Genomic DNA, 26,629 nt, shown 5'->3' with positions numbered 1-26,629 from the left:
AGATGCAATTTTCAAGTTTGGAGATGACAGAAAACTAGGAGGGAAACTTGGTAGGATGACACAATGGAAAGACCAGTCTCTCTAGAGTCAAAAGTTCTGCTGTTTAATATCTATGGGACCTTTGGCAAGGCACTTCAGCACCTTGGGTGTCAGCTTCTCCATGAGGTCCCTTCCAATTCTTGATTTATGATCTCATGATCCTCCTTTGAGGATTTGAAAAGATCTTAAGAAGTCAAGAAACTGGGTTAAACTGAATAAGATGAAATTTAATAGGGATAAATATGTCTTACATTACACTTGGGTTCAAAAAATTAACTGCCCAAGTACAAAACAGAGGAGGTATGACTAGGAGCTGTTCAGCTACAAAAATAGATCTGGTGGTGTTGGTGGACTGCACACTCCACAATGAGTCAACAGTGGGATGTGGCTTCCAAAAAAACATAATGCAAACTTAAACCACATTAGAAAAGGCAAAGTGTCCAGAACTCAGGAGGTGATACCTCTGGTGCACTCTTCTCGCTTAGCATCCTAGAAATCTCAGTCCAAGCATCCTGCCTACATGAGGCATTTTCTTATCATCTCCCTTGCATCTTCTCACTAACCCAAAATTACATTGAATTTAGTTTGTATATATTTTGTATCTTTGTACAGTTTGTATACACCGTAGTATGTGTGCATATTATTTCTCCTCAGAACAAGATAAGCTCATGTACAGAAGGAACAATTTTTCGTACTTGTCCAGGGATGAGGAGCTGATCGTTAAAATTTCAGTCTGAGCATTTACACCTCAGAAATCAGCAAATGCTGCAAATTAAGGGCTTGATTTATTGTTGTGTTGATTGCCTAGACTTAAGAAAGTGAAAAAATGGTAATGAGGCAGATTAAACTTAAAAGTGTGTTGTGCATACATTTTTTTTCCTGCAGAGCTGGTTGTTAAACTTTTTACTAGCACATCTTTGCTTATAGCCCTTCTCCTTCCCCTCTACCCCAAAGCATTTACCTGGCACATAGTGGGAATTTTATTAAATTAAATTAATTAAATTAAATCATTTAATTAATTAATTAAATTGATTAAATTAAATTTATTAAATTAAATTCCCACTTTCTTTTCCCATCATCTGTCTGATGATGATTCAGAGAGGCCTGTATTTCCCACCTATAGGACTTTTCTATTTGGATGTCCTGTCATTAAACTCAACTTACGCAAAATAAAATTGATCACAGAACATTAGGACTGTTGGAGGGCTCAGAGATCTAATTTCCTTGGCTCACTGATAAGAAACACCAGCCCAGAACTCAAATAACTTGCTCAAGGTCATACAGCTAGTGAAAGGTTACATCTTCTGATAGACCATTGTTCTTCCTGTTATACCAAGCTGTCTCTCTTGCAGTTTACAACTCCTTTTCCAATACTTCCTATTTCTGTCCATGGTGTGGCTCATTCTCCTAAATCTGGGGTGGGGAACCTGAAGCCATGTGGCCTCGAGGCCACAGGTTCCCCACCCCTGTTCTAAGTTGTTCAGGCTGGAAATTTTAAAGCTATTTTTTTGGTTTCTCATTCTATAAAGTTTCTCCTTCTCCTGGTTTCTTCCTTTGGTTTTTCTTCTTCTTCAACCCCTTTATCCCATTTGTCGCTAAGTCCTACATTTCTTCTTTTGAAATGTCACTTGGAACCTCTTCCTTCTTTCCATTTCCATTGCCTCCAACTAGGCCAGGTCTTCATTGTCCCACAACGAGATCCCATAACAACAGTCCCCTAGCTAGTTTCCCAAACTCATGTTTTTTCTCCACTACCAACCATCTTGTATATCATTGCTCAGTGAGTCTTCTTAAAATCAAGGGTTCATCATGTCTCCCTTTGGATAGAGAATCTATGACTGGCTATTACGTTAAGTTCAAACTCTTCTACTTGATTTTCTTTTTAAGCAGATTTCAGGATTTACTGAAGAAAGCAAACCCAGCTACCTAGTTTTCTTTTTAAAAAAATTCATTTTTTTAAATTTCGAGTTCCAAATTTTCTCCTTCCTTCCAGCCCCTCCCCCAACCCACTGAGAAGGCATTCTGCTTGACTTTCAAGTTCCCCTATAATCTGACCATACTCTACCTATCCAAGTTCCTTGAGGGCACATATAACACAATATGCTTCATTTGGATCACTCTAACACAGAGTTTGGCCCATGGTAGTTACCGTATAAATCTCTATTGATTAGTTTATAGGTCACTAATAAGTTGTGAGTTTACTATGGCTACTCCAATGTTCATCCCCCTCCTCCCACTGCAGAATTCTTCTGTTCTCTACATTTAAGCTGTTATACCTGGCACAGAAAATTAGACATAAGTAGGGTATATTGATAAAGCAGCAAATTTCCACACTGTTTCAATCCTAAAACTAACCTGGGCTCTCTCCTTCCAGAGGGGGAGAACCTCTGTCTGTCCCAGTAGACGGGCAATGATCACAAGGCTGAGTTGGCTTCGAACCTGCCTGTGGGAAAAGAAAAGAAGAAAGCCTTAGCTATGTTTAGGGGCCAGAGGGAGGCAAGGATATCTGGGGAGAAAAAGAGAATACAATATATGAGAGATAAGGCTTAGTCATCAATTTCAATGCCCAAGGATTTTGGGCAGTCAGCAGTATATATAAACCAAGATGCACATTTAACATTCTTCTATTCATTCTTTCATTTATATCTCCCCTCCAGGGCTGTTCCACACTACTGCTGATCCTGTAGCTGAATTTGATTCTTTGACCCTATTTCCTCTCATTTTTCGTCCTAGCTACAACATAGCATCCCTAGCAGAACAACTAATTCTGTGGTGACAGAGTCCTAGTCTCCCAGAACAGAATTCAGAGATGCCACAATAGAGAAGGGAGGGCAGAAAAAGGCAACATCTCCCTTCTTTCTGCCTCCAGCTGCTCCATAATTACAATTCTTTAAACATCTCTACACACTTGTTGCTTTCTCATGAGGTACCAGATGTAAGATCTGGCACTCACTGAAGAAGTGGTACAGCCCTCATTCTCTCATGACATGACCACAGCCAGTAAGGCATCTCAAAGCCAGAAGTTCAAGGACCAAATTGGAATGCCCTAGACTGTCAGCTTCTTCTTTGGAGATCTGTTGAACCTGGGTATCATTCATTTAATTCATGACAAAGGAATCTACTATACCCAGTGGAATAAGAGGGCAAGGCAAAAAAGCATTACTGAATGTTAGTGAAGATAGTCTGCAAAAGCCAGAGAAAAGGAACCCTGTTACTTCTGTCTCAGGCTCACTCATACGCCTTTAGTGCTCACCATCATGGGTATTATAGGCTCTATAACTTCTCCTGCAGGCCCTACTGCAATTGAGAGGGCCTCAGGTAATGTAAGGACCAGATGGACTATTCTTCCTATTACAATAAAAGCCTAGGCCCAGTGTCCAGGAAACCAGGATAGCCATAGCCATAATGATAGTAACACACTGAACCTCCATGGAGACCTTCCAGCCCAAGTCATACCTATTTTCAATCTTTAACTCTTTTCTCACCATGTGCCAAAAGGGCAACTGAGGCAGAGAAAGTGGAAGCTTCCTGCCCAAAGCTATTTAGTCAGTTTGGGCCAAAACTAAGCTCAGGATCCAAACTAAGCTTCTAGGCCCAAACTGAAAAACAGGAGCACTTCATCCAATCCAGTGCTCCTGTGTGATGAGTGCCCGCCATCACTCCCACTTGGGGCTCCCTTTCCTAATACTCTTCTATATAATCCCTTAGTCTTCATGTTTTCTAAAAGTCTGTGATGTCTGTTTGTGTTTTTAGAATGGGCTGTGGTAGGGATCTTTACATCTGTACAGCTGGGAGAGAACGGTGCAAAGAAACAGAACAATCTTGGGATAAACAGCAGCTAAAAGGGATGAGTTAATAAGATCAGTTCCAGCTCGTTTCTGGCTGGGAAGAGTCAAAAAAGTGGGTTGTTTAACAAAGTAGAGCTTTAAAAAAAAATGCTCAGACAAAATGACTATTTTGACACCGTCCTAATTTAGTATCCTCACCTTTTCTTCTTTTCAAGCATGTTTTATTGTTACCCTTTATATTTACACGTTACCTACAGGACCCTCCAAAGTCCTCTGAAAGTTAGGGAAGGGCTATTGTGTCCATCTTACTGATTAAGACAGCCAGAAATTCAGAAAACCCAGTAGCCTGCTGCATCACTGCCAGACAATATGCCATGTGTACAGTCTGGAAAACGCTCCCCAGTCCCATCTATAGAAGCCCAAGTTACAAATTTCTTCTTCACTCCAAAGGCCAACCCTACTAGACCTCACATTTCTGTCCCATGCCAGTGAGGAGCCTCAGCTGTTCTCTGGGGTGTACAGAACAGCTGTATTGAGAACTGTGGTGGGAGGTAAATCCAGTCCCTGGGCACTGCTTCTCCACAGCCAAACCCAGAGCCAGAAGAGTGCTGGCATCTGGGAGCCATTAATCTGAAACCCCAGGCCTGTACTGAGCTAATTAACCCAAGTGTGGGTAGGGAGGGGTGGGGGCAGGGAAGGGTAAACAGGGACAGGGAGAGAGAGCGGGCCAGAAAAGAAGGGCTAGGGCTGGGGCTGGGGCTGGGGCTGGTGGGGAGGGGGAGTAGGAAGTGATTCCAAAATAAAGCAGAGAGAGAAGAGGCAAACCTAGGGCGGGTCAGGACAGGGCTGTCTTCCAGAAATGGAGAAAAGGGATTGGGGGGGCGGGGAAGGGATGAAAAGAAACCCACATTTTAGCGAACAGAACTTCCCCCCTGCATTGTATTCTGCTGCCCACTGTCTTTCATGCAATTGACTCCTAATGCCTTTTAAACAGTCTCCTTCATTCTCATGTCCCCGCTGGGACAAAGAAAGGGGGGCAGGGATAATTTTCCTATTTAACAGATGGGGGAAACTACAACACAGAAAAAAAGGCTTCTTCAAAGAAAAACACAAAATGTGTCAGTTGGCAAAATGGGAGGACAGATCTATGCAGGTATTCTAACTCCCAATCTAATCCTTCACTTGCGGGTGTCTTGTCTCTCCAATTGGGAAGACAGGCTGCACCAGATAACTTTGATAACTGCGTGCCGGGGACAACTTTGGAAATGACTGTTGGAAGACAGCAGGGAGCAAGAAATCCTGCCCAGGGCTTTTGCTGGTCAAACAGCTGTGGGTTCTCTCCCTCAAAAGCTTCCCTTAAGGCTCCACCCAGCCTCCTCCAGCAGTGGTGGGGGCTGGGTCTCAGAGGAACTCAGGATTGAGCAGTCTGGAGGCAAGAGAATTCAGAAGCAATTCAAACAACTTTCATATAAGGCAACAGGATGCAGCAGACCTCTAAACGCATGCACCAGATCCAGCCCAGCCTCTGCCTTCTCCCCTGTCACTGAGAGGCCAGAGCTACACAGGGCTCTTTGTCTCTACACAATCCATCTCCAAATTCATTTAGCACTTCCATGCTATGATGGGGAAACTGAGGCAGGAGAGAAGTGTCTTTCTCAAATCCAGAATAGGAAGCAAGAATGGGGAGGAAAGGCCCCCACTGTTTTCAGGCGTCCTGCGCCCCCACTGCTGGCAGTCGGAGAAGCTTTTTATTCAGCTCCTGTTCCCTCTCCACACGTTTGGTTCCTGGCCAGAGGAGCAGGCAGCCAAAATCCCCAGCTGGGGCAGACCACCTCCAAGTCCTTCATGCATAACCCCTTGACTTGAGAGCCCTGTGAGGACACTACCCAATGAAACTGCCCAAAGTCTACCACATCTCAGTCTGATAACCTGAAAGAGCCCCATGGGAGGGTGGAGGAGGGGAAGAGAAGCTAACTTCAGACAAAGCGACAGCTACTATCCATATTACTGCTTTAGCTGTACGTGGTCCTCTAACATTGGATGGGTCACTGGGATTTTAAGAGTCTTGGAAGATGTGCATATCTCAGTATAGATCTTTAGCCAAATCTTTAGCCTTTTACAGTTAAATACAAAAAAGAGTAAAACTGTACTTCCTCCATGAAATCCTCCTGTGCTCATTAACTGATTCCGCACTCCCCAACCCTGGCCTTCAACTATGGCCAAGACCTTTTGTAGGTCTGGCTCCAATAAAATTCAGGAGTATGATCCTACACAATATATACAACATTTATACATATATATCAACCAACCAATCAACAAGCATTTATTAATTGCCCACTATATGCTAGGCACTGTGCTAGGTGCTGGAGATACAATTCCTTTAGGGGATACTATGTGCACACAGGGAGACAGCAAGGTGGTTCAATGGATAGAGCACTGGGGCTGGAATCAGGGAGAACTGAGTTCAAATCCAGCCACAGACACCTACTGTCTCTGTGACCCTGGGTGAGTCACTTAACCTTGTTTGCCTCAGTTTCCCCATCCTCATTTCACCATAAAATGAGCTAGAGGAGGAAATGGCAAACCACTCCAGCATCATTGCCAAGAAGATTCCAAACAGGGTCACGAAGAGTCAGACATGACTAAACAATAACAACTTCAGCTTGTTGCTTATAATCTAGAGGGGCAGGTGACACTGATAAACATAAAAATTCTAAACAAAAAGAAAGCAAAGATGAAAGTGTAGATGTTTATATCACTGGTTTAGTGAATTATATGGATTTTATTGGTAGTAGCCTTCTAAATGGTCTAGCTGCCTCCGATTTCTCCATACTCTTTCCAATATATCCTCCACACAATTGCCAAAGTGATATTCATAAAGCACAAATCTAACTGTGTTACTCCTTTGCTTAATATGCTTTTAATCTTTTTTGTGTGTGTTACAGACCTCTTTGGTGGCAGTCTGGGGAAGCCTATGGACTCCCTATGTTGTTGCCTACATTCATAACTGAAAGAAGGGCTAAACTTTCATTTAGAAGGTAGAGAAAATAAAGATGTAATTTTTTCCCATTCAAGTTCATGGACCCTCTGAAATCTATTTATGGACCCCCTGGAGTTAAGAATCCCTGCTCTAGTAGATCCATTTTGCCTCTAAAATGAAATATTTCTCTGGCATTTTCAGTCTTTACAACCAAGCTCCAGTTTCATCTCCTGCCCTATTATTTATCACTCCTCAAAACACCTTACCCAAACTGGCTTTCTTGCTGTTCTTCACACAAGACATTCCATCACATGGCTGTGCTTTTTAATGGGCCATCCTCCATGCCTGCAATGCCATCTCTGCTTTTTTGAACCCCTAGCTTCTTTTAAGACTGTCAGTCAAATGACACCTACTATGTGCCAAGCACAGTGCAATGCCCTGGGAATACAAGGGAAGGCAAAAAAAAAAAAGTACATGCTCTCAAGGAATTCACAGTTTAATGGGGGTGGCGGGGGAGAACATGGAAACAAATTTGTACAAACAAGATACATGCAGGATAAATTGAGGGTAATCTCGGAAGGAAGACACCAAGAGTAAAGAGGACTGGGAAAAGCTTCTTGCAGGAGATGAGCCTTTAGCCGAGACTTGTAGGAAGCCAGGAGAGGCAAGAAGCAGAGATGAGGAGGGAGAGCATTCCTAGTATGGGGTACAGCCAGTGAGAATGCCCCGAGTTAAGAGATTCAGGGAGCGCAGTGGATAGAGCTCCAGCCTTGGAGTCAGGAGGACCTGAGTTCAAATCTAGCCTCAGACACTTGACACTTACTAGCTGTGTGACCCTGGGCAAATAACTTAACCCCATTGCCTAGCCAAAAAGAAAAAAGAAAAAGAAAAAAAAAGAAAAGAAAGAGATTCAGTGTCCTCAGGACTTAACCACTAATTGGATGTGGTGGGGGGGGTGGTTAGAGTGAGGAGTTGAGGATCATGGTAGGATGATGGCACTTTCACAGTTGTAGGGAAGTCAGGAAGAGGGGAGGTTTTGAAAGATAAATTCATCTTTAGATATGTTGAGTTTAAGATGTATATGAGATAATCCAGTTTGAGATATCTGAAAGATGGTTGGAAATGTGAGACTGGAGGATGCAGCTCAAGCACCATATACAGACTTTCCTGATTTCCTCCCCTCCCCAAAGCTACTAGTGCTGCCCCTAATGCCCCTTCCCCAATAAGCTGAAATATGCTACAGCAAAGTCAAATGGCACATGCAGAATAAGTGTTAACAAATACTTATTGATAGTTACAAAAGTATTTGCTCATGACCCCAGAACATCGGTCTTTTTTAGATCAAGATGAAATAAGCTAGTCTCTCCCTTTTCCTGGTAAGAGGATTCCTGCATGAGGGCTGTAGCTATCACTGAAGACATGGTGATCATCAGATGGGAAAGCTCAGGTAAGAAAGTCCCTCTTCCAGAAAAAAATTCCTGTAACTCAAATCTCTCATACTAACCTTCTCCAAGTCCATGGGACTTCTTCACTATTAACTTTGATCTACCAGACACCACTATACTGCTCCCTCAGAAGAACATAAGATAACCCTCTTCTTCCTTTAATCAGTGCTACTAGAGAATTTTCCAATACTCAGACTTGGAGGATGCCAACACTTTCAGTAATGAGCCAATGGCTACAGTCGACAGAAAGTTGACTGGAAATTATTGCTTTGTCCTTGAGCACCTAAGCAGAATAAGATGGTTATAGACCAGTATACACTAACAAAGCAGTCTTGTTCATGAGGTCACTGTGGGCTCAAAATCCATTGAGACTGCCACTAGCTAAGCCGGAAACAGACAATAAAATGGGGCTGTCCCACTTCCAGCAACACAATCAGTCAATGAGCACATATTATGAACCCCACTGTGTGCCAGGGACTATGCTAGGTGGTGAGGATACAAAGACAAAAGAAAAAATAGTCCCTGCCCTCGGGGAGTTTTTTTACAGTCTAGCCTGGGGAAAACCAGAGACAGAGACAGATGAAGACAGAGAGTGATAGACAGAGAAAGTGGGACAGAGACAGAAAAAGAGCTATATATATACATACACATAAACCACATACACACACATATAAACCACATATATAAACCACACATACATATATAAACCTATCATATATATAATATATACCTATAAATCATATATACACACATATAAACTACACATATACATGTATCTATGTGTATATACATGTATGCATATACACAGATATGTACATGTGTTTTCACACACACGCACACACATATGATTCAAGGTCATTTGGGGGGAAGCTACTAATAGAGGGATCAGAAAAGCCTGATAAAGAAGGTAGCACTTGAGCTGAGCTTTTAAGGAAACCAAGGATTCTGAGAGGTAGACAAAAGTGAAGAGGGAGAGCATTCCAGGACTAGGGGACAGACAGTGCAGAGGCAAAGAGACAAGTGTGCTATCTGTCTATGTGTGCTATCTATGAGGGCTATCTATGAAGAACAGTGAGGAGGCCAGCTATAAGGCTAGAAAGGTAGGCTGGATGGGGCAGCTAGGTGGTGCAGTGAATAGAGCTCTGGCCTTGGAGTTCAGGAGTACCTGAGTTCAAATCCAGTCTCAGACACTTAACACTTACTAGTTGTGTGACCCTGGGCAAGTCACTTAACCCCAACTGCCTCACCAAAAAAAAAGCAAAAAAGAAGAAAGAAAGAAAGAAAGAAAGAAAGAAAGGTAGGCTGGAACCAGATTGTGAAGGGTTTTAAATATTAGGGGAGTTTATATTTGGTCCTGGAGGTAAATAGGAACCATCAGAGTTTACTGAGAAGGGCAGTGATATGATAAGACATGCACTTTAGCAAAAATCAATTTGGCAGCTGTGTGAAGGAGAGTTGGGAGAGGGGAGAGACTTGATGCAGGGAAACCATTTAGGAGGCCGTTGGGGGGAAGGGAAGGAAATAAGCATTTATATAGTATCTACTATGTACCGGGCACAGTACTAAGTGCTTTACAAATATTACTTCATTTGATCTTTCCCAGCAACCTTAGGAGGTAGGTGTTGTTATTACCCCCATTTTACAGTCAATGAAACAGGCAAACAGAGGTTAGATGACTTTGCCAGGGTCACACAGCTAGTAAGTACCTGAGGCTGCATTTGAACTCAGGTCATCCTGACTCCAAGCCCAGCACTCTATCCTCTGCACCACCTAGCTGTCTCCATTGCATCAATCCACGTGGGAGGGGATGAGGGCATAAGCTAGGGTGGTGGCTGTGTGAGTGATGAGAATGAGACATAGATAAGAGATGTTGCACAGGATGTAGTGAAGACCCAAGGAGATGCTAACTAAAAGAACAGCAGCCCACATGGTCATTTAAAGACCCATCCTGGGAATTAGCCCTCTCTGACTCTTTGCCTCTCTCCGTCTCTGTCTTTTTCTCAATCTGGTACTCTTTCTCCCCTCCCCACCCTTGTCTCTTTCTTTCTCTTTCTGTCTGCTGCTATAATAGTTCTCATCATCTTTACATATCTAACAAGTGTTATTCTTTCTGCCTGTTTCTGAGAGGCAAGCTCACATAACCCATAGCACATGGCTGGAGGTCACATAGCCCAACAACAGTGGAACGGATATAGATCCCTGGAGTGTTCAACATGCTCCCAGAGTATATAGTCAAAGCTGGCTAAAAGCACATATCCAAAAGTCCCTAAAAAAAGCAAAGCAACATTCCTTTAGGTTATAAGCACATATTATATTTTAGGATGACACTGAGGGGAAAATATAGTCCTCCAGAAGCTTTAAGCTGAGGAGACAACATACACATATAGATGAAACAGTAACAATGAAAGGCAGTATAGAAGTGCCAAAATAATGTTACAGAAAATAGTTCAAAGATGGGGAAGTTCAATTTAAAGTTGGAGCAGTCAGAAAAGTCTTAGTGAAGTGAAATTGGAACCCTAAAAAATAGGCTGTCAACAAGCGTTTATTAAGTATTCCCTACATACCAGGCACTGTGCTAAGTGCTAGAGACACACAGAGAGGCAAAAAACAGCCCTGCCATCAAGGAGCTCACAGTCTAATGGGGGAGACAACCTGCAAGCAACTATGTGCAAACAAGCTACATGCAGGATAAACTGGAAGTAGGATGTAGATGGGTGAATGTTGTTCAGTCATGTCGGACTCTTTGTTACCCTATTTGGAATTTTCTTGGCAAAGATACTAGAGTAGTTTGCCATTTCCTTCCCCAGCTCATTCTACAGATGAGGAAACTAGGGCAAATGAGGCAAAGTGACTTGCCCAGGGTCACACAGTTAGTACATGTCTGCGGCTGAGTTTGAACTCAGGTCTTCCTGAGTCCAGGCCCAGTGCTCTATCCACTGTGCCACCTAGCTGCCCCTGATACGTGGATGGAAAGGGAAAAGACGTAAGAAATGAGGGAAATGCATGTGCAAAGTCTCAAAATCCATGATGATAGCATGGCATGTTTGAATGACAGTGAGATGTCTGGTTAGGCTAAAACACAGGGAATAAGAAGAAATGAGGTTGGATAGGTAGGCTGGGGCCTTGAATATCAGATTCATCTCTCTTGGCAAATAGGGACTTTTAAGAGGCTTTTGTGCAGAAGGGGAGCAACACAAATAATAATGAACTCTGGCATAGGACTTTAAAGTTTACACACCACTTTATTTACATTTTGCCATTTAAGCCTCACAACAATCCTGTAAAATGGGTATTAAAAGTATCATCCCCATTTTACAGGCAAGGAAACTAATGCTCAGAGATGTTAAATAACTTGTCCATTCTCATAACTGATAGATGTCAGAGGGGACATTTGTACCCAATTCTTCTTGACCCCAAGACCAGCACTGTATCTCCTGTGTTACACTGTCTCTACTAAGACAGAGATGAATAGAGACAGCAGGGAGTAAACAGATGTCCTGTGGGTACCCAAAATCTAGTATGTTCAATGGTATTCATCATTTTCTTCCCTAAAGCCACCTTCCTTCCAACTTCTCTGTGTCTGTTGATGGCACCCCCACCCTTCTGGTTACTCAGGTTCAAAGCATCATCCTTGACTCTTCCTTCTCGTTCACCTCCTACAAAGAAACAGTTTTATTAAATCCTATCAATTTTACCTCCAAACTGTCTCTCATGTCCCCTTCTTTACATTCCCATGACTCCACCAAAGTTCAGTCCCTTAGCATCTCTCACTTGGACACCAAAATAGCCTCTTGAATGGCCTCTCTCTCTCCCCTCTCCCCATCTTTTACATAGATAACGAAATAGTTTTGCTAAACCACAGGTCTGAGCATGTCACCTTCCTACAAAAAACCTTCAGTGACTCCATACTGCCTTGAAAATACAAAACTAATTCCTCAGCCTGGTGTTAAAGATCCTCCTCAATCTGCCTCTGACCTATCTTTTCAGCTTAATTTCATATTTACTTCCTTTTCACACATTTCTACATTCCAGTGAAACTAGACTGCTGGATGTTCCCAGAACTCAACATTACATCTCTTGCTTTGATTCATTTGTTCAAGCTAGTCTCCCATGTCTAGATTGTAGTGTGACAAAGTAGAAAAAGGATTGGATGTAGAATCAGAGGGTTCCAGATTTGAATTATGATCTAGCTCTTAGTTTCTGCATAATCCTATAAAAAAGTCACTTGACCACTCTGGGCCTCAGTTTCCTCATCTACAAAATAAAAGGTTTGGACTAAGTGACTTCCCAGGTCCCTGCTAAGGTGGAGTTCTAAAATCTCTATCTCTGAATATACTCTCTCTTCAATTCCACTTATTGAAATCCTTGTCGTCCTTAAAGATTCAACTCAGAGGCTGCTTCCTCAGTAGAACCTTCCTGGTTCCAGCCTCTTCTCCCCTTCCCCCCTCACTTTGTTATCTCTCTCTGTTCAAATTTCTTTGTCTTTATTTTTCTGAATACATGTTGTATCACCCCAGTAGAATATATGTTCCATGAAGACAGAGACTTTTTCATTTTTGTCCTTTATCCCCATTATTGCACACAACTATGTATTAGTACTTAAGCTAGTACTTAACACAGTCATTGAAGTGAATTGAATTAAATTATTTCAGCTATTAAATGTGTATTGGTGCCACACCCTTTGCCATAGTACAAATGTGGACCCTGCTAGCAGCCAGGTACTGAGCAGGCAGCTCAAAAGTCTGGACTTGCCTGATATTGTCTTTGCTTCAACAGGAAATCTGGTTCCCTTTACTCCTTGGGGACAGAGCTTCTAGGAGCCAGCTCCTTCAAATGTAGAGTAGGTATTTTCCTTTGCAGAGAATGTAGGAAAGATGCTTTCCCCCCTTGCTTTTGACCTAAATTTGTAGGTCTGGGATAAGCTTCCTTCACCTTAGGAACAACATTGTCTAGCAGTTCAGGGTGACTGCATCTGGTGACTTTGTTCTATTCATTCTTGGCACCTCTTGGTGACAAGTTAATTGCACTAATAGATCCAAGTTAAGCAATTTAGGTTTACTTATGGGCTCATCAGCTCATCCTCTTTTGAGTAACTTCTTCTTTGTTTCTAGAATATATTCCCTTAATTTCTCAGGGACTTGGGGAATAAAGAGTAATTTCTTCCATGGGCATTTCTCCCACCTTTGAGAAAGTAGCAAGAAAGACATAGGCCAAGCAGTACACTAGATCTAATCTTGTCCACACACACACTACACTTCACCAGATGTACTCAAGCATACAACATTGCTGACACAATCAATGATACACATACACCAGCACACTCTTGACACCTTGGCCCCAATCTTAGAACATCACATAGACCCTGAAGAGATGAAGTGTCTCACTGTGGAAATGGAGATGGAAAAAATGTACCTGCCACGGGTAGTAACATCCAGGACAAGCTGCACCGCAGCCAGCAGGTTGTGATGGTGATCAGACACCCAGCTCAACATGCAGCACAGCTCTGGCAGCTGCCAAAAAAGGAAATGGTGATCATTAAGGATGGTGTGTAACACAGAAGTGACGTTGCTCTCTCCACTTCACAAGAGCCCCAACCAAGGAACAAGCCAGGTACTTTGGAAAGAACCATATGAACTCCAAGAACATAGCACTTAGGGGCAGGCTCATGAAGGCATTAGGATTACTGAGGTGGAAAATGAGATAAAAGTTTTGGACAGAGACCCCGATTTCTTTTCAAAACCCTGAAGTCACTCACCTAAGAGGGCAGCAGGAGATACCCTCCCTGGTCATTCATAAGTGCTATTAAACCACCCACCTCCATGTAATAACACTCTCAACAAAAGATTCAAGAAATTCTAGAATAAGAAATACTAGCAGTGTACAGAGGGCTTTGAGGAGCAGGGGCAAAAATGAAAGATCTGAGCAGAATCATGAGGATCTCCAAGACAGGGAAGTGGGAGAGGCCTGTTATTACCTACCTTCTCTGGCCAGTCTTTAACATCCTCAAGTAACAAGAGCAGGAGCTGCTGGAGGTCAGTAGTGGGTAGTAGGCGTAACTGTCTATCCAGACTGGCTCGGCATACCAGGTACATCAGGCTGAGCAGTTCCCCATCTGTGTAAGCGCCGGGTTGGGCCATGACACACAACATCAGGAACTAGAGAGAGAGAAATCATGTGGAAAGGGGGGTATCAGGAATGCCCAAGGGAAAGAATAGTGCCAGTCTTGGGAGATTCGGTGGGAAAGTTTTGGCTATGGATTCTCTATAGCAACACTAGATGTGACTCAGGAGAAAGAAGGATTGAAAGAAGCCTGAGTCCCAAGTCACTTCTTGGGGCAAGGCATTAGCTGAAAGATTTAAAAAAAAAAAAAAAGAATTGGTTGTTAACATTTAGCATTCGTATGCCCAGACTGGGATAGGCAGAACCGTATGGAAGACAAGGGAGAACTGTTCTACGCAGACTACTAACCTTACAGATGTAGCTAAGGCTAGTTTCCAGCTCAGACTCTGGTGTGGAACCCTTTTCCTCTCTTGAACCCATAGTCTCACCGACCCTAAAATGAGGCAGAACAACAAATATGGGCAACAGAAATATGCAATGAGAACGCAATAGGAACCTGAGACATAGAGAGGGTGAAGAGTCTTGTCCAAAACTATAGACCGAATTCAGGGACACATGAAAAGCTAAAACCCAGCTGCCCTGCTGTATAATTTTTTTTTCATTAGAAAATACTGCCTCTAGCTTTTGTTTCCTACCTGGAACCCCACCCATTAATAACACAACTAACCATTTCCGCCCCCCCAACACTTTCCAATGACAGAAAAAAAAAATTTCCCCCCATTTTGTGACCATCTGAATACCTTGAATATATTACTGTCTTTTCCTGTTAGAATTTGAAGATGATAGATTTAGAACTAAAAGGACCTTTAGGATCATTGGATACTACCTCCTCCTTTTATTAATTATATTTAATAATTAATTATGATTATTACATATGTAATTATATGAAAATATTAATATAATTATAAATGTAAAATCATAATTAATTATAATTTAAAATAATTAAAATATAATTTATCTTTTTATAGCAAGGGAAAATGAGGCTCAGAATAGTTAACCAACTTGTTCAAACACATAAACAGTAAATATAAGAGCTGGGGTTTGGACCCAGATGCTAAGACTCCAAATCCAAGGATCTCTCCATTCCATCCCACCACCTCCCCACCTCGTTAAAAAAAAAAAACAGGTGAAGGATATTCTATCTGTAGGTAATAAATCCAATAACAGCATGTATGAGAATGAGAATAGCTCAGGTGTGCTGACCACAGTGCATGAGAGAACTATAACTAGTTAAAGTCTTCTTTTCACATTTATTTAGAGGGACTAGTTTGGTTTTGGTCTTTAGATTCAGACAAGCTGAGTTTATATACTGGCTTTGACACTTGTGGTTGATCTTGAGCAAGTCACTAAATGTCTCTCTGCCTCAGTTTTCTCATTTGTAGAATGGGAATAATATACTGCCTGCCTCACCAACTTGTTGTAAGTAAAGTACTTTGAAAACTCTAATATGTTAAACATTACAATTCCTGAGAGGCAACCTGGGATAAGGGATAAGGGGCTGGCCTGGGAGTCAGTAAGACCTGGGTTCAAATCCTGCCTCTGACGCCCACCAATTGACCGTATGACCACAAGGACATCACCTAACATCTCAGAGCCCCAGGAAGCTCTCTGAGACTCTAAGTAACAGGTGAGTTGCTGACCCGCATCAGTGGAGGGGACTCCATCCCAAGAGTTCCCCATACCAATAAAATCACAAATTGAGGTGATCATAATTCTCAGAGAAGCCTTTCAGAACCCATGGGAGTTGACAGCAGTGGTCTAATGTAGAGGGCCTGGGGGTGGGCTCAGCCACCCTTTCCTGATTTTAGCATTTATTAGGAACAGAAGAGGGACAAGGGTGGGACCTCAGAAAGAGAACTCTGGTGTCTGCTGGGTCTGGGTGGTACATCTGGGCTAAGTTGGGCTTATGCCCACATGTAAATATGGTATTGCAGACATGTGCCTGTGTGGATCTCAGCATGTGAGTGGCAATGGTCTGATATTTCTTGGTGTGTTTCTCAATTTGAACTTGTATCATTATGCACATTTGCTGTAAATGTGACCTTTCCATAGTATTATCACAGAGGAATGAGGAATGTTGATAATGGGGGCTGATGAATACGCCTTTTCTGTGTTTTTGTGGGGGTAGCATGAAGATAGTAGGCTACAAATATGACTAAATCTTTACGTAAGGGGGGGATTAAATGACAACACTTTTCTTCAGGAAAAGAAATGCTGACCGTGATGACTATGTGAGAGCAAGGAGGAGCGGCCAGTCCTCCCCAGCACTTTAGCCAAAGGCTATAAAATGAAACATTCATTAGGGTTCAATATGCTGGTTTTCTTTGGGAGCAGCGCGCAGAGGGTTATAGTCTAACTGACGACAATGAGTTTCTCTATTCCCTGCACTTCTGAGGAATCACTTGACTGAAACTTTGGCGTCTGCGGCTGCTATTCTGAGAATAAGAATCATCTGCTCCCACGGGGCTCCTCCACAGCTCCCAGTGAGAAAGCATGGAGAACAGGGATTTCACAGCTGAACAACCCTCCTTCCCCACCTGCATTCAGCTGGCTATTAGTAAGTCGACCTTGCCATTGTTCCCCTTCATGAACAAGGTGATTTCGTCTATCCTATTTCACTTAATACCTAGCTAGAAGCTTCAACATAATGGGAGAGAAAGGAATGTGTTTTGGTGGTCAGAACTAGGCATTTGCCCTGAACAAATCACATCCCTGCTCTGTGCCTCGGCTTCTACATGTGTTCTTCCCAACTAAGAAAAAAATCAGTTTCTCCATATAAAATTATCCGAGCTCTTTCAACGGAAGGGGGTTGCTGTTTTTGTTCAGTCGTGTCCGACCCTCTGTGACCCCATTTGGGGTTTTCTTGGCAAAGATACTGCAGTGGTTTGCCATTACTTTTTCCAGCTCATGTTACAGATGGGGAAACTGGGTTAAAGTGACTAGCCCAGGGTCACACAGCTAATAAGTGTCTAAGGCCAGATTTGAACTCAGGAAGATGAGTCTTCCTGACTCCAAGCCCAGTGCTCTGTCCATCTAGTCATCTAGCTGTCCACAATGAAAGTTAGTAGATAAAATGGACTTAGTTCTAGCCCTCAATATAGATTATCTTAATCCTATTTTTAATTCAATAAACATTTAAGTGGCTGATGTGCAAAGCAATGTGCTAAATGCTGAGGAAAGAGAGCAAGTTTCAATATGGTTTGGTCACTGCTTTTCTGGGGCTTACAAGGTAAGCAGACAGATAAGATACAATCACTAATAATTATAACTACAATATACATAACATGAGAAGTACATTAGAAAGCTATGCGAGGTAGGGAAGGAGCTAGTTCATTTCTGACAAGCCTCAGTTGGGAGGAAGCATTTCAGTTGAGCTTTAAAGGATTCAACAGGTAAGAACAGGCACAGTAGAAATTATAGGCATAGAGAAAGGCATAAGCAAAGGCATGGAGGTCGGAAAGTACAAGGGACAGAGCAATCTAGTTTGGCTCATTTTTATTTAAATTTACTTCTCCAGCACAACATCATGGAAAGACTGCTAGGCTGGGAGTTGGGAGACACTTGGGATTAAATCCTGCCTCTGGCACTGACTAGTTTTGTGACAATACATAAAATATTTAGCTTCCTTAAGTCTCAGTTTTCTCCTAAGAAAAATAATAATTTTATGTTTCAGCTCTACCAGAATTTAGCATCAAGAAATTAATAACAACACTATTTCTGAAGGCCCTACGTAAAACATCCAATGGCCTGAGGTGGGGGATGGGTCTCCTTTTGGCTTTGTTCAATTAGTGAGCCACTTTGCCGGGAGCCAGGCTGACTTGGGCTGTCCCTGGAAAGGCCGGAACAAAGCTATCCTGGCAGGAAGCAGTACTACACATCCCATAGGCAGGTGCTGCTAAATAAAACCAGGCCTGTCGATTTCAGCTCTGCACAACACATGGCAAAAGCCAATGCAGGGGAGAAGAATCAATGCTGAGCTAATGGAAAAGAAGAAACAAACCTTACATGGATCAAATTACACTGTCCCCAAAACAGCCAGTTAGAAACAACTCCTCATGCTTGACAGAACACTCCTTTGATGTATTAATTGCCGTTTATTTATCCATTTAGCCTATTCAGCCAGGCTGCCTTTTCCAAGAGCTGAAATGGATGAAAGCATCTGACACCATGAGAACAGTACTATGCCCTGATGGTCAGAATAGAGAAGAGGCTTTCACTGGGACCCAGACCAGTGCTTTGCACCGGCCTGGAGGTGCCCAGCTGCCTTTAATTCAGGGTAAGGACTGGGGGACTCAGATTATTGACTATGATCTCTGGTGGGTTAATTCAGCCCTCACTCTCAAAACTTGATTATACACAAATGGCTTTCAGACTTATTTCACCAAAGTTCCTATAGGTATCCAGTTCAAGATGGCAACATCTATGACTGTTGTTCGGTTGTTTCACTCGTGTCTGATTCTCGGTGACCCCATTTGGGGCTTTCTTGGCAGAGATACTGGAGTGGTTTGCCATTTCCTTCTCCAGCTCATTTTACAGATGAGGAACTGAGGCAAACAAGGTTAAGTGACTTGCCCAGGGTCATACAGCTAGGCCAGATTTGAACCACGGTAGATGAGTCTTCCTGATTCTAAGCCCAGTGCTCTATCCTATGTGACACCTAGCTGACTTCTATGACTGTATATATAGGCATAAATTTATATTGAGTGATCTCAGATAGTCCTCTCAGTTTTTACACTTCTATCTACTTTTCTCCAGGAGTTTTTATCTGCTAAGTCTCTGCTCTTTTCTTCCTTCCTTCCCACACTCCACACTTAATCCTTATTCATTCCCATCAAAGTATGCCCTGCTCTTCCTACTTTCTATTTTCACCCTGACCTTTCTCTTCAAAACAGCACCCCTAGTCTTAAGGACACCTACGTATACCAAACCAGCGACAAACATCAGTCGCCAAGAGATCTGAACATTCTCATACAGGAAGTACTTTGTCTTCCTGATTGGGGAAAATCCCTAACTTCTGGATGATAAGTGCTATTCTCCCTCATCTTAAAGTGGAAAATGAGCCACAGAGAGAGGAAAAGGATTTGCCTGCTCAGAGTAACCTAGCAAAACAGTAATGCTATCATCCAGACAGCTTCAGCTTTCTGGTTTTCAAGCCTCCAAATTATTGCAAGCATTAACTGTGCCCCACTTTGAAGGGGCTAAGAGTTAGCAAATGCAGGAAGCAAACCAAAGCGTCCTGAAGACAGAACTCATTGAGAAGGGACAGGAAAAGCCAGGCAGAAGAAAGTCCTTGGGAGAAAACCACTCTGAGGGCTGACTCTGAAGCCTACAATTAACCAGGCCATTTAAAGCCACCTGGATTGGTTAGGAGGAGACACTAGCTAAAGATAAAGGCACTGAGTGTATCCACCTGCAGTGTGTTAGCTGCTGTTGGGAGAGACATTCAAATGGCTCAAGGTGATGGGGAGAGGAGGGGCTCTTGCAACCTGAGAATTCTATGCTTCTGTTCTTTATTTGACTTCGATGTATTTCTTAATTCCTTAGTAAAACTTTGCAAACTCTGACCTTGCGTCAGCTGAATTAAGGGAAGGGTGCTATGTATATGCTAAGTCCAGAGAGTTACGGGCAATGTTGAGGTTTCATTGGAGGTCCCATTCAGGTTGGCAGTAGCCAGAGGGAGAGGAGGAAAGATCTCTCTGAGGAGAGGACTTTTGGTTTCAGTTGCCAAAGCTGCTCTGGGCCTTCTAAGGATACTTGTCCATGAAACCAAAGACAGTTTTTAGCCTAGAGTTGTTCACAGTTCCTCATATATTTACTAATGATGTCTCGCACCTCCACAGGGGAGGTACTTTAATCAGTCCACCCCATCACTGCCAGACAGCCCCCTCTAACAAGAGCCATTTCTAGCCTCTCCCAGAATAATGAACCAGGGGAAGAGTGCCCCCTGCTGATTCTTAGTCTCAGTAGGTTTTTCACAGAGGTCTCCCATCTAGCTAGGCCCATAGGAGCACTGGGTATCTCTAAGCTGAATAGCCTGCCAACAACTCACTTAAATGAGACAGAAGAGGGAAACCTTCATCGAGCCCAGGTCCCACTGGGACTCTTAATCTCTCTCTTTCCACAAGACCCAAGGGAAGATACCAAATTATTTTAAATGATTCTTAAAATACCTATTTTTTTTTCTGATTCCAAAGAGATGATGTGTTAAGCCTCCAGTATGTCCAAAACCTTGATAGCAAAGTTATCTACTAAAAAAAAGTTAGTTCCCACAAGTCTCCTACAGAACCCAGTAGAAAGACAACTTCTGATTGTAGTCTTCAGTAAAGTCTGAAATCATGCATTTTCTCCCCATTCCATCTCAACAGACTTAATCTTAAAACACGACTCAAAGTTCCAAGTCCAAAAAAATAAAAAGAAAGAAAGTAGAAAATCATTGGTCCCCTGCAACTCTGACAATTGCTTCTGATTCTAAGGCAATAAGGTTCCAACTGCTTCCTTCTATGGAGAAAAGCCAAGCACAATTCGTGTTAAGAAATAATACTTGAGCTTATATTCTAAAACAACCATCCCATTCACCTCAAAATTTAACATGAGACCTGTGGAGGGCTATAGCTCTGACACTCAGAGTACAGGTATCCATCAGACCTAGCCCCCTGCTTCCCCCAAAGATAGGAAATTTGTAACATAAGAGAATAGATATAAAGCTAGAAAGCCTTAAAGGTACCCAGAAGGGGGGAAAATTAATAGTCTTTAGAGATAGGAAAGCAAACCGGATCGTCGACACCTCCCTCCACTTCTCTACTTATCATCTGACACTCATCACAGAAGCTAAAAGCAGCCCATCTGATAGCTGTTGGCTCCGCTCCCTGTCCCAATGCCATCTCCCACCTTGCATTTGTTTTTTTTCTGTATGTGATTCTCTCCCCCACCCAACCCAGACAGTGTGATTAAAGTTCTAAGTTGGAGAAGTGGAAACAAGCTTATTACACTAGATCTGGAACTTAGAGGAAAGAGAAAGGGGCAGGATCTTGGCAGGCTGGCACAAGTATAGGTTATTTATAGCTGACAGCAGAATGTGGTAAAGTTTAGTTTGGCACCAAATTACTCAATATAACTTTGGAGCAGATAGTGGGAGTTCAAATTCGTGTTCTTAGCATAATTCTATCTTTCTGTTGATGCTCATTCATCCATTATATGTAACAAAGACCTGAGGCACCAATGGCCTTGGCCTCAATTAATCATGATCAGTGCAAAATCCTACTCACAGTGTATAGGTAGGTATTCACTGCCCACTGTGGTTTTACAAAACCTAGCTGCATCTCCCACTGACTCAAAGGGTGTCAAGAAATTTCTCTAATCATTTTCAAAACTCAAAAAAATATTAACTATAGTGTGAAAACTATATACAGCACTTTTAGGAAAGAGTGTGTCAAATATCCAAACAAAATAAGGCATTACCACTCAAATAAATTTGGGAATCACTACTCTAGCAAATATGAAGACCCTGGGTACTAATTTACCAAAGCTAATTTTGAGAGAAGATTCTCACACTGTATAAGAATTCTGGATGAGGTTCCAGCAGCTCTGAAGACAAGCCCTGGGCACTATGGAGCTGGCAACATCATGGTTCTCTATCACTTTGAAGGACAACTTCCACTTCAAGCTATCAAGCTATTTTGTGCCTTCCACAAAATGACAGGGTGGCATTACTTCATCCTTGGGGCTCCAGGTGGATGAAATTTCCTCAGAAATTACAAGAAATTTGTAGTGGGGTTCTAAAGGATATTTCAAAGCTCCAAGATGGGAGAGAGACTGGGATGCTTTAGCAATATGGGGTTTTATGAGACAGAACTCAGAAAACATAACGCAGCCCCATCAGATACTATGTAATTCTGATCCTCCAAATGAGTATATGATGAAATGAACCCATGATCATAGAACCTGCAGCCTGTTACCTTAACCAATCTCCTGTCTCCCTACCTATCCTAATTTACAGACCTGCTTATACCAAAGTACTGGATCCCTCACTTCAATCCTGAAGACCAGAAATAGGCATAGAAGATCCCACACCTATCTTGGGCTACACAGAACATTAAGTAACAGGGTTTAAGGATTAATTTAAACTTTAATTAAGAAGGTTTAAGGGATGAATGTCACTCATCTCCTGTCTCTCTGCTCTTCCACGGGCTATCCCTTTTGCCTGGGGTGCCCTGCTTCCTCACCTCTCCCTCTTAGTTTCCAAAGTTTGCTTCAAAGAATCAGCTCATATCTCACCTTTTGGAGGACTTTCCTGGTCTCCTTAGCTGCCCATGCCAACCACTTTTATCTGCACAGTACTTCTAGGTTCCTCATTATTTACATGTTGTCTCTTCCATTAGAAGTACACTCCTTGAGGGCAAAGTTTTGTTTTGTTTTAGGGTTTTGTTTTTGTTTTTGTTTTGTTTTGTTTTTTGGCCTTTCTTTGTACCCTAAGAGCTTAGCACAGTATCTGGCACATAGTAAATGCTTAATGCTTGATATTTAACCACATATCTTTGTTAGGGGTGGGACAGATAAAACTGAGACAATCAGATCAGATTGCCCTGAGATCCTACCTAGATTTAGAAGTGGAACAATCCTTATAAATCCTGTAGTCCAACTCCTTTATTTTACTAAGGCCCAGGAAAGTGAAGTGACTTGCCCAGTGTCACACAGATCCAAATCCAGCTCTCTTCTTATTATAGTACTTGCCTCTTCTCCAAGCTCCCATTGATAAGCTCTTCCCCTTTCCCCTCTAGTTGGGTGTCCCAATTCCAAAATCTCTAAAGTGAAGGCTAATTCTTCAGTGAAAAGCTGAGATTAGAAATCTCTCCTCAGACTATAAACACTGCCCTTATAATAATCTTAGAATAATTTATAACTCTTCCTACAAGATAGCAGAAGAGAGCTGAGCCTACACTACTTCTTGGGGAGTTACGTTCACCCCCTATTAAGAAATAAGAAGTCACTTTGAACCTTTACTGTATAGTCCATGGATGGCCATTAAAAAAGATATAGGTCACATATGTGTAGCCAGGGTTTCTGCATCACTTTTTTATCTCTGTGGAGAACAGCGGATCCAGAAAATTTCTAAAGAGTGAGACAAAATAAAATTGGAGATATGCCATCAGAAGTGAGATGACTCTGGTCCTTTTTTCTGGGAAAGAGAGGGTACTGCTGAAACTGTACAGCTCTGTGTTCACTCTGGCAGGAAAACACGAGACAAGATAGAGGAGAAAAACTTGTCTTACACTGCAGGATCTGGAGCTGACTTCTTCTCTTCCTTCCATTGACCCTGAAGAGGGACTTCTGGTGACCATGGGGATAATGGCGACGAATAGCTACCGCTAATGGATTCAGACAACTGAGTTTCCATGAGAAAAAGAGGAGTAGCCTGGGCTGCTGCTATAGTAATAGGTGCTCCAGCTACTGCAGTTGCTGCTTGTGGACAAAAACTTGAACAGCTGGTGAGTGAGATAATCAGAACCTAGTACTGAGGCAGATGCTAATCCTAGAGAGTTTTCCCTCGAGATTATTTCCACTTTATCCTATCTATATCTTGTTTGTCCATAGTTGTTTGCCTGTTGTCTCCCACATTAGACTATGAACTTCCTTTAAGGTAGGGACCGTTTTTGACTTTCTTTATATCCCTAGCAGTTAACACTATGCCTGGCACACACAAGGCACTTAATACTTGCTTGTTGACTTGAAATGATTTGATTTGATATGGGGATTGGTTGTTGTCCTTCATTCTCAAAGAGGACCAAAAATGACATTACCATGTTAGAGTCAAGGTACAGTGTGTCTGACTGTGGCTGATCAGATCAGTACAAGCTTGGAAGGCTCTAGCACAGGTCAGGCAAAAATAATCGTTGTGAACATGTGGAGTGGAGCTATCTCTAAATTTGTGCATCTCATGTTTCTTTTCAGCTACTACAGTTCTGTGTCGCTCACAGAGCACAGTGCCTTCTTTGATGCAGGGACATCATATTGGGCGGTTTTTTGCCAGTGTCTCCCCTGTCATGCAAACAATGCCAAAGTTCTTCAGAGAGACCTTGAGAGTGTCCTTGTGTCAGTTCTTCTGACCACCATGTGAGTACCTGCATTGCATGAGTTCTCCATAAAACAGTCTTTTAGGTAAACATATGGTTGGCATTCGAACAATGTGGCCAGCCCACTGGAGTTGCACTCTCTGCAGTACAGTTTGAATGGTTGGCAGTTTAGCTCAAGAAAGGACTTCAGTGTTCAGTACCTTACACTGTCAGATAATCTTCAGAATCTTCCTAAGACAGTTCAAATGAAAGTGATTCATTTTCTTGCCATAATGCTGGCATACTGTCCAGGTTTCACAGACATACAATAATGAAGTCAGCACAATGGCTCTGTAGGTCTTCAGTTTGGTAGGCAGTCTAATACCTCTTTTCTCCCACACTTTCCTTTGGAGCCTCCCAAACACTGACCTAGCTCTGACAAGGCATGAGTCAACCTCAGCATCTATGTGTACATCCCTGAAAAGTACACTGCCAAGGTAAGTGAATGCACAGTATTCAAAATTTCTCCATTTGCTATAACCAATGGTCCCACTTATGCATGATGCAGTGCTGACTGGTGGAGAATCTGTTTTCTTGCTGTTAATTGTTAGGCCAAAATTAGCACAAACAGCAGAGGATCAATCCATACTTTGTTGCATCTCAGCCTCAGAGACTGCACTGAATGCATAATCATCTGCAAACAAAAAATCACACACCAATTCTCCCTCCACTTTAGTCTTGGCTTGTAGCCTTCTCAAGTTAAATAATTTACCATCAGTGTAGTAGCTGACCTTGATGCCATTTTCATCCTTGTTGAAGGCATCTGACAACAGTGGTGAAAACATCATGCTAAAAAGCATGGGAACAAGCACATAGCCTTGTTTCACTCCATTGGTGATTAGGAAAGTACAAGAGCATTGTCCATTATTCAGCATCTGGGCAAGCATGCCATCATGAAATTGACATACAATACTGATGAACTTCTCTGGGCAACCAAATTTTGACAGAATTTTCCAAAAGCCCTGGTGACTACCAGGATCAAAGGCCTTGGTCAGATCAATGAATGTTGTATACAGACCTCTCTCCTGCTCCTGACATTTCTCCTGGAGTTGTCGGGCAACAAATACCATATCAACCATTCCTCAGCCCTTTCTGAAGCCACACTGACTCTCAGGTAAATGACCATCTTCCAGGTGAAGGATCGGCTTATTAAGGAGGACTCTGGCAAGAATCTTGCCAGTAATGACTAAGAGAGAGATTCTCCCCCACCCCATGAATGTCACAGGACAATCTATTTCTTTTTCCTTTATAGAGATGGATAATGGAGGCATCCTTGAACTCCTGGGGGATAACCTCCTCTTGCCATGTAACCTGGAAAATTTCAGTCAGTTTTTGTATGAGCAATGAACTCCTTGACTTGTAAATCTCATCTGGAATAGAATCAGCACCAGGTGCTTTGCCACATGAGAGGAGCCTACTGGCATTGAAGACATCTTCAGGTGGAAGTTCAACTAGAGAGGGATAAACCTTAACTTGAGGTATATAGTCAATGGCTTCAGTATTGATTAATAATGGTCTGTTGAAGATGCTATGGAAGAGTTCAGCCCACCTCTCCAGCATCATGTCCTTATCACTAATCAATGTGGCTTCATTAGCACTGGGTAGCTGAGATGCACGATAGGTGTCTTTGGCCCATAAATAGCCTTCGGGGCATCATAAAAGCACTTTGGATTGTTACTATCAGCATAAAACTGGATTTCTTATCTGCTTTCTTACTGAGCCAATAATCCTGCATCTCTCTAAGCTTTGCTTGCACTTTACTTTTGATGGAATTAAATGCTGCCTTCTTAGAGATGGATGAATTATCCTGCTGGTAAATCCTGTGGAGTTCTCGTTTTTCATTTAGCAGCTTCTGAATTTCCCCATCATTTTCATTAAACCGATATTGATGTTTGCCAATGTTCTGGCCCAGACAAGTAAATGCAGTGCTGTACACTAAATTTCTGAAAGCTGCCAACTCTTATTGGGCTCAGTGTTCCCTCCAAGTTAGCAATAAACTGTTCCCATTTGGAGAAGCACCTTAATCTGATGACATTAAGTGATCTGGTAGTCATTTTGCCTTGGAGCTGCTGCTTTTGTCAGATGTGAATATTTAGCTTGGAGACTATAAGTCTATAATCAGTCCAGCATTCTGGGCCACACATCTTC

General features: G+C 42.4%; 1 protein-coding gene across 2 annotated transcripts in view; it reads right to left on the bottom strand.

Annotated features, from left to right (window-relative positions):
• FAM178B (family with sequence similarity 178 member B) overlaps window positions 1-26,629 on the bottom strand; it is a 116,140-nt gene that overhangs the window by 37,187 nt on the left and 52,324 nt on the right. Inside the window, exons 10-13 of one of the 2 annotated variants that reach the window (XM_027852614.1) lie at window positions 14,721-14,805; window positions 14,231-14,407; window positions 13,665-13,762; window positions 2,395-2,482 (exon numbers count right to left, since the gene is read on the bottom strand). In XM_027852614.1, the coding sequence (XP_027708415.1) occupies window positions 2,395-2,482; window positions 13,665-13,762; window positions 14,231-14,407; window positions 14,721-14,805 (448 nt within the window). Of the gene's footprint in view, window positions 1-2,394; window positions 2,483-11,830; window positions 11,909-13,664; window positions 13,763-14,230; window positions 14,408-14,720; window positions 14,806-26,629 lie in introns of those variants that run through there. The other variant, XM_027852623.1, reaches the window with a different exon arrangement.

Source organism: Vombatus ursinus, unplaced genomic scaffold, assembly GCF_900497805.2.
Source record: "Vombatus ursinus unplaced genomic scaffold, bare-nosed wombat genome assembly UNPS02000580.1, whole genome shotgun sequence".
NCBI lineage: Eukaryota > Metazoa > Chordata > Mammalia > Diprotodontia > Vombatidae > Vombatus > Vombatus ursinus.
The sequence above is the reverse complement of the archived record's forward strand: the minus strand, read 5'-3'. Positions and strand labels throughout refer to the sequence as shown.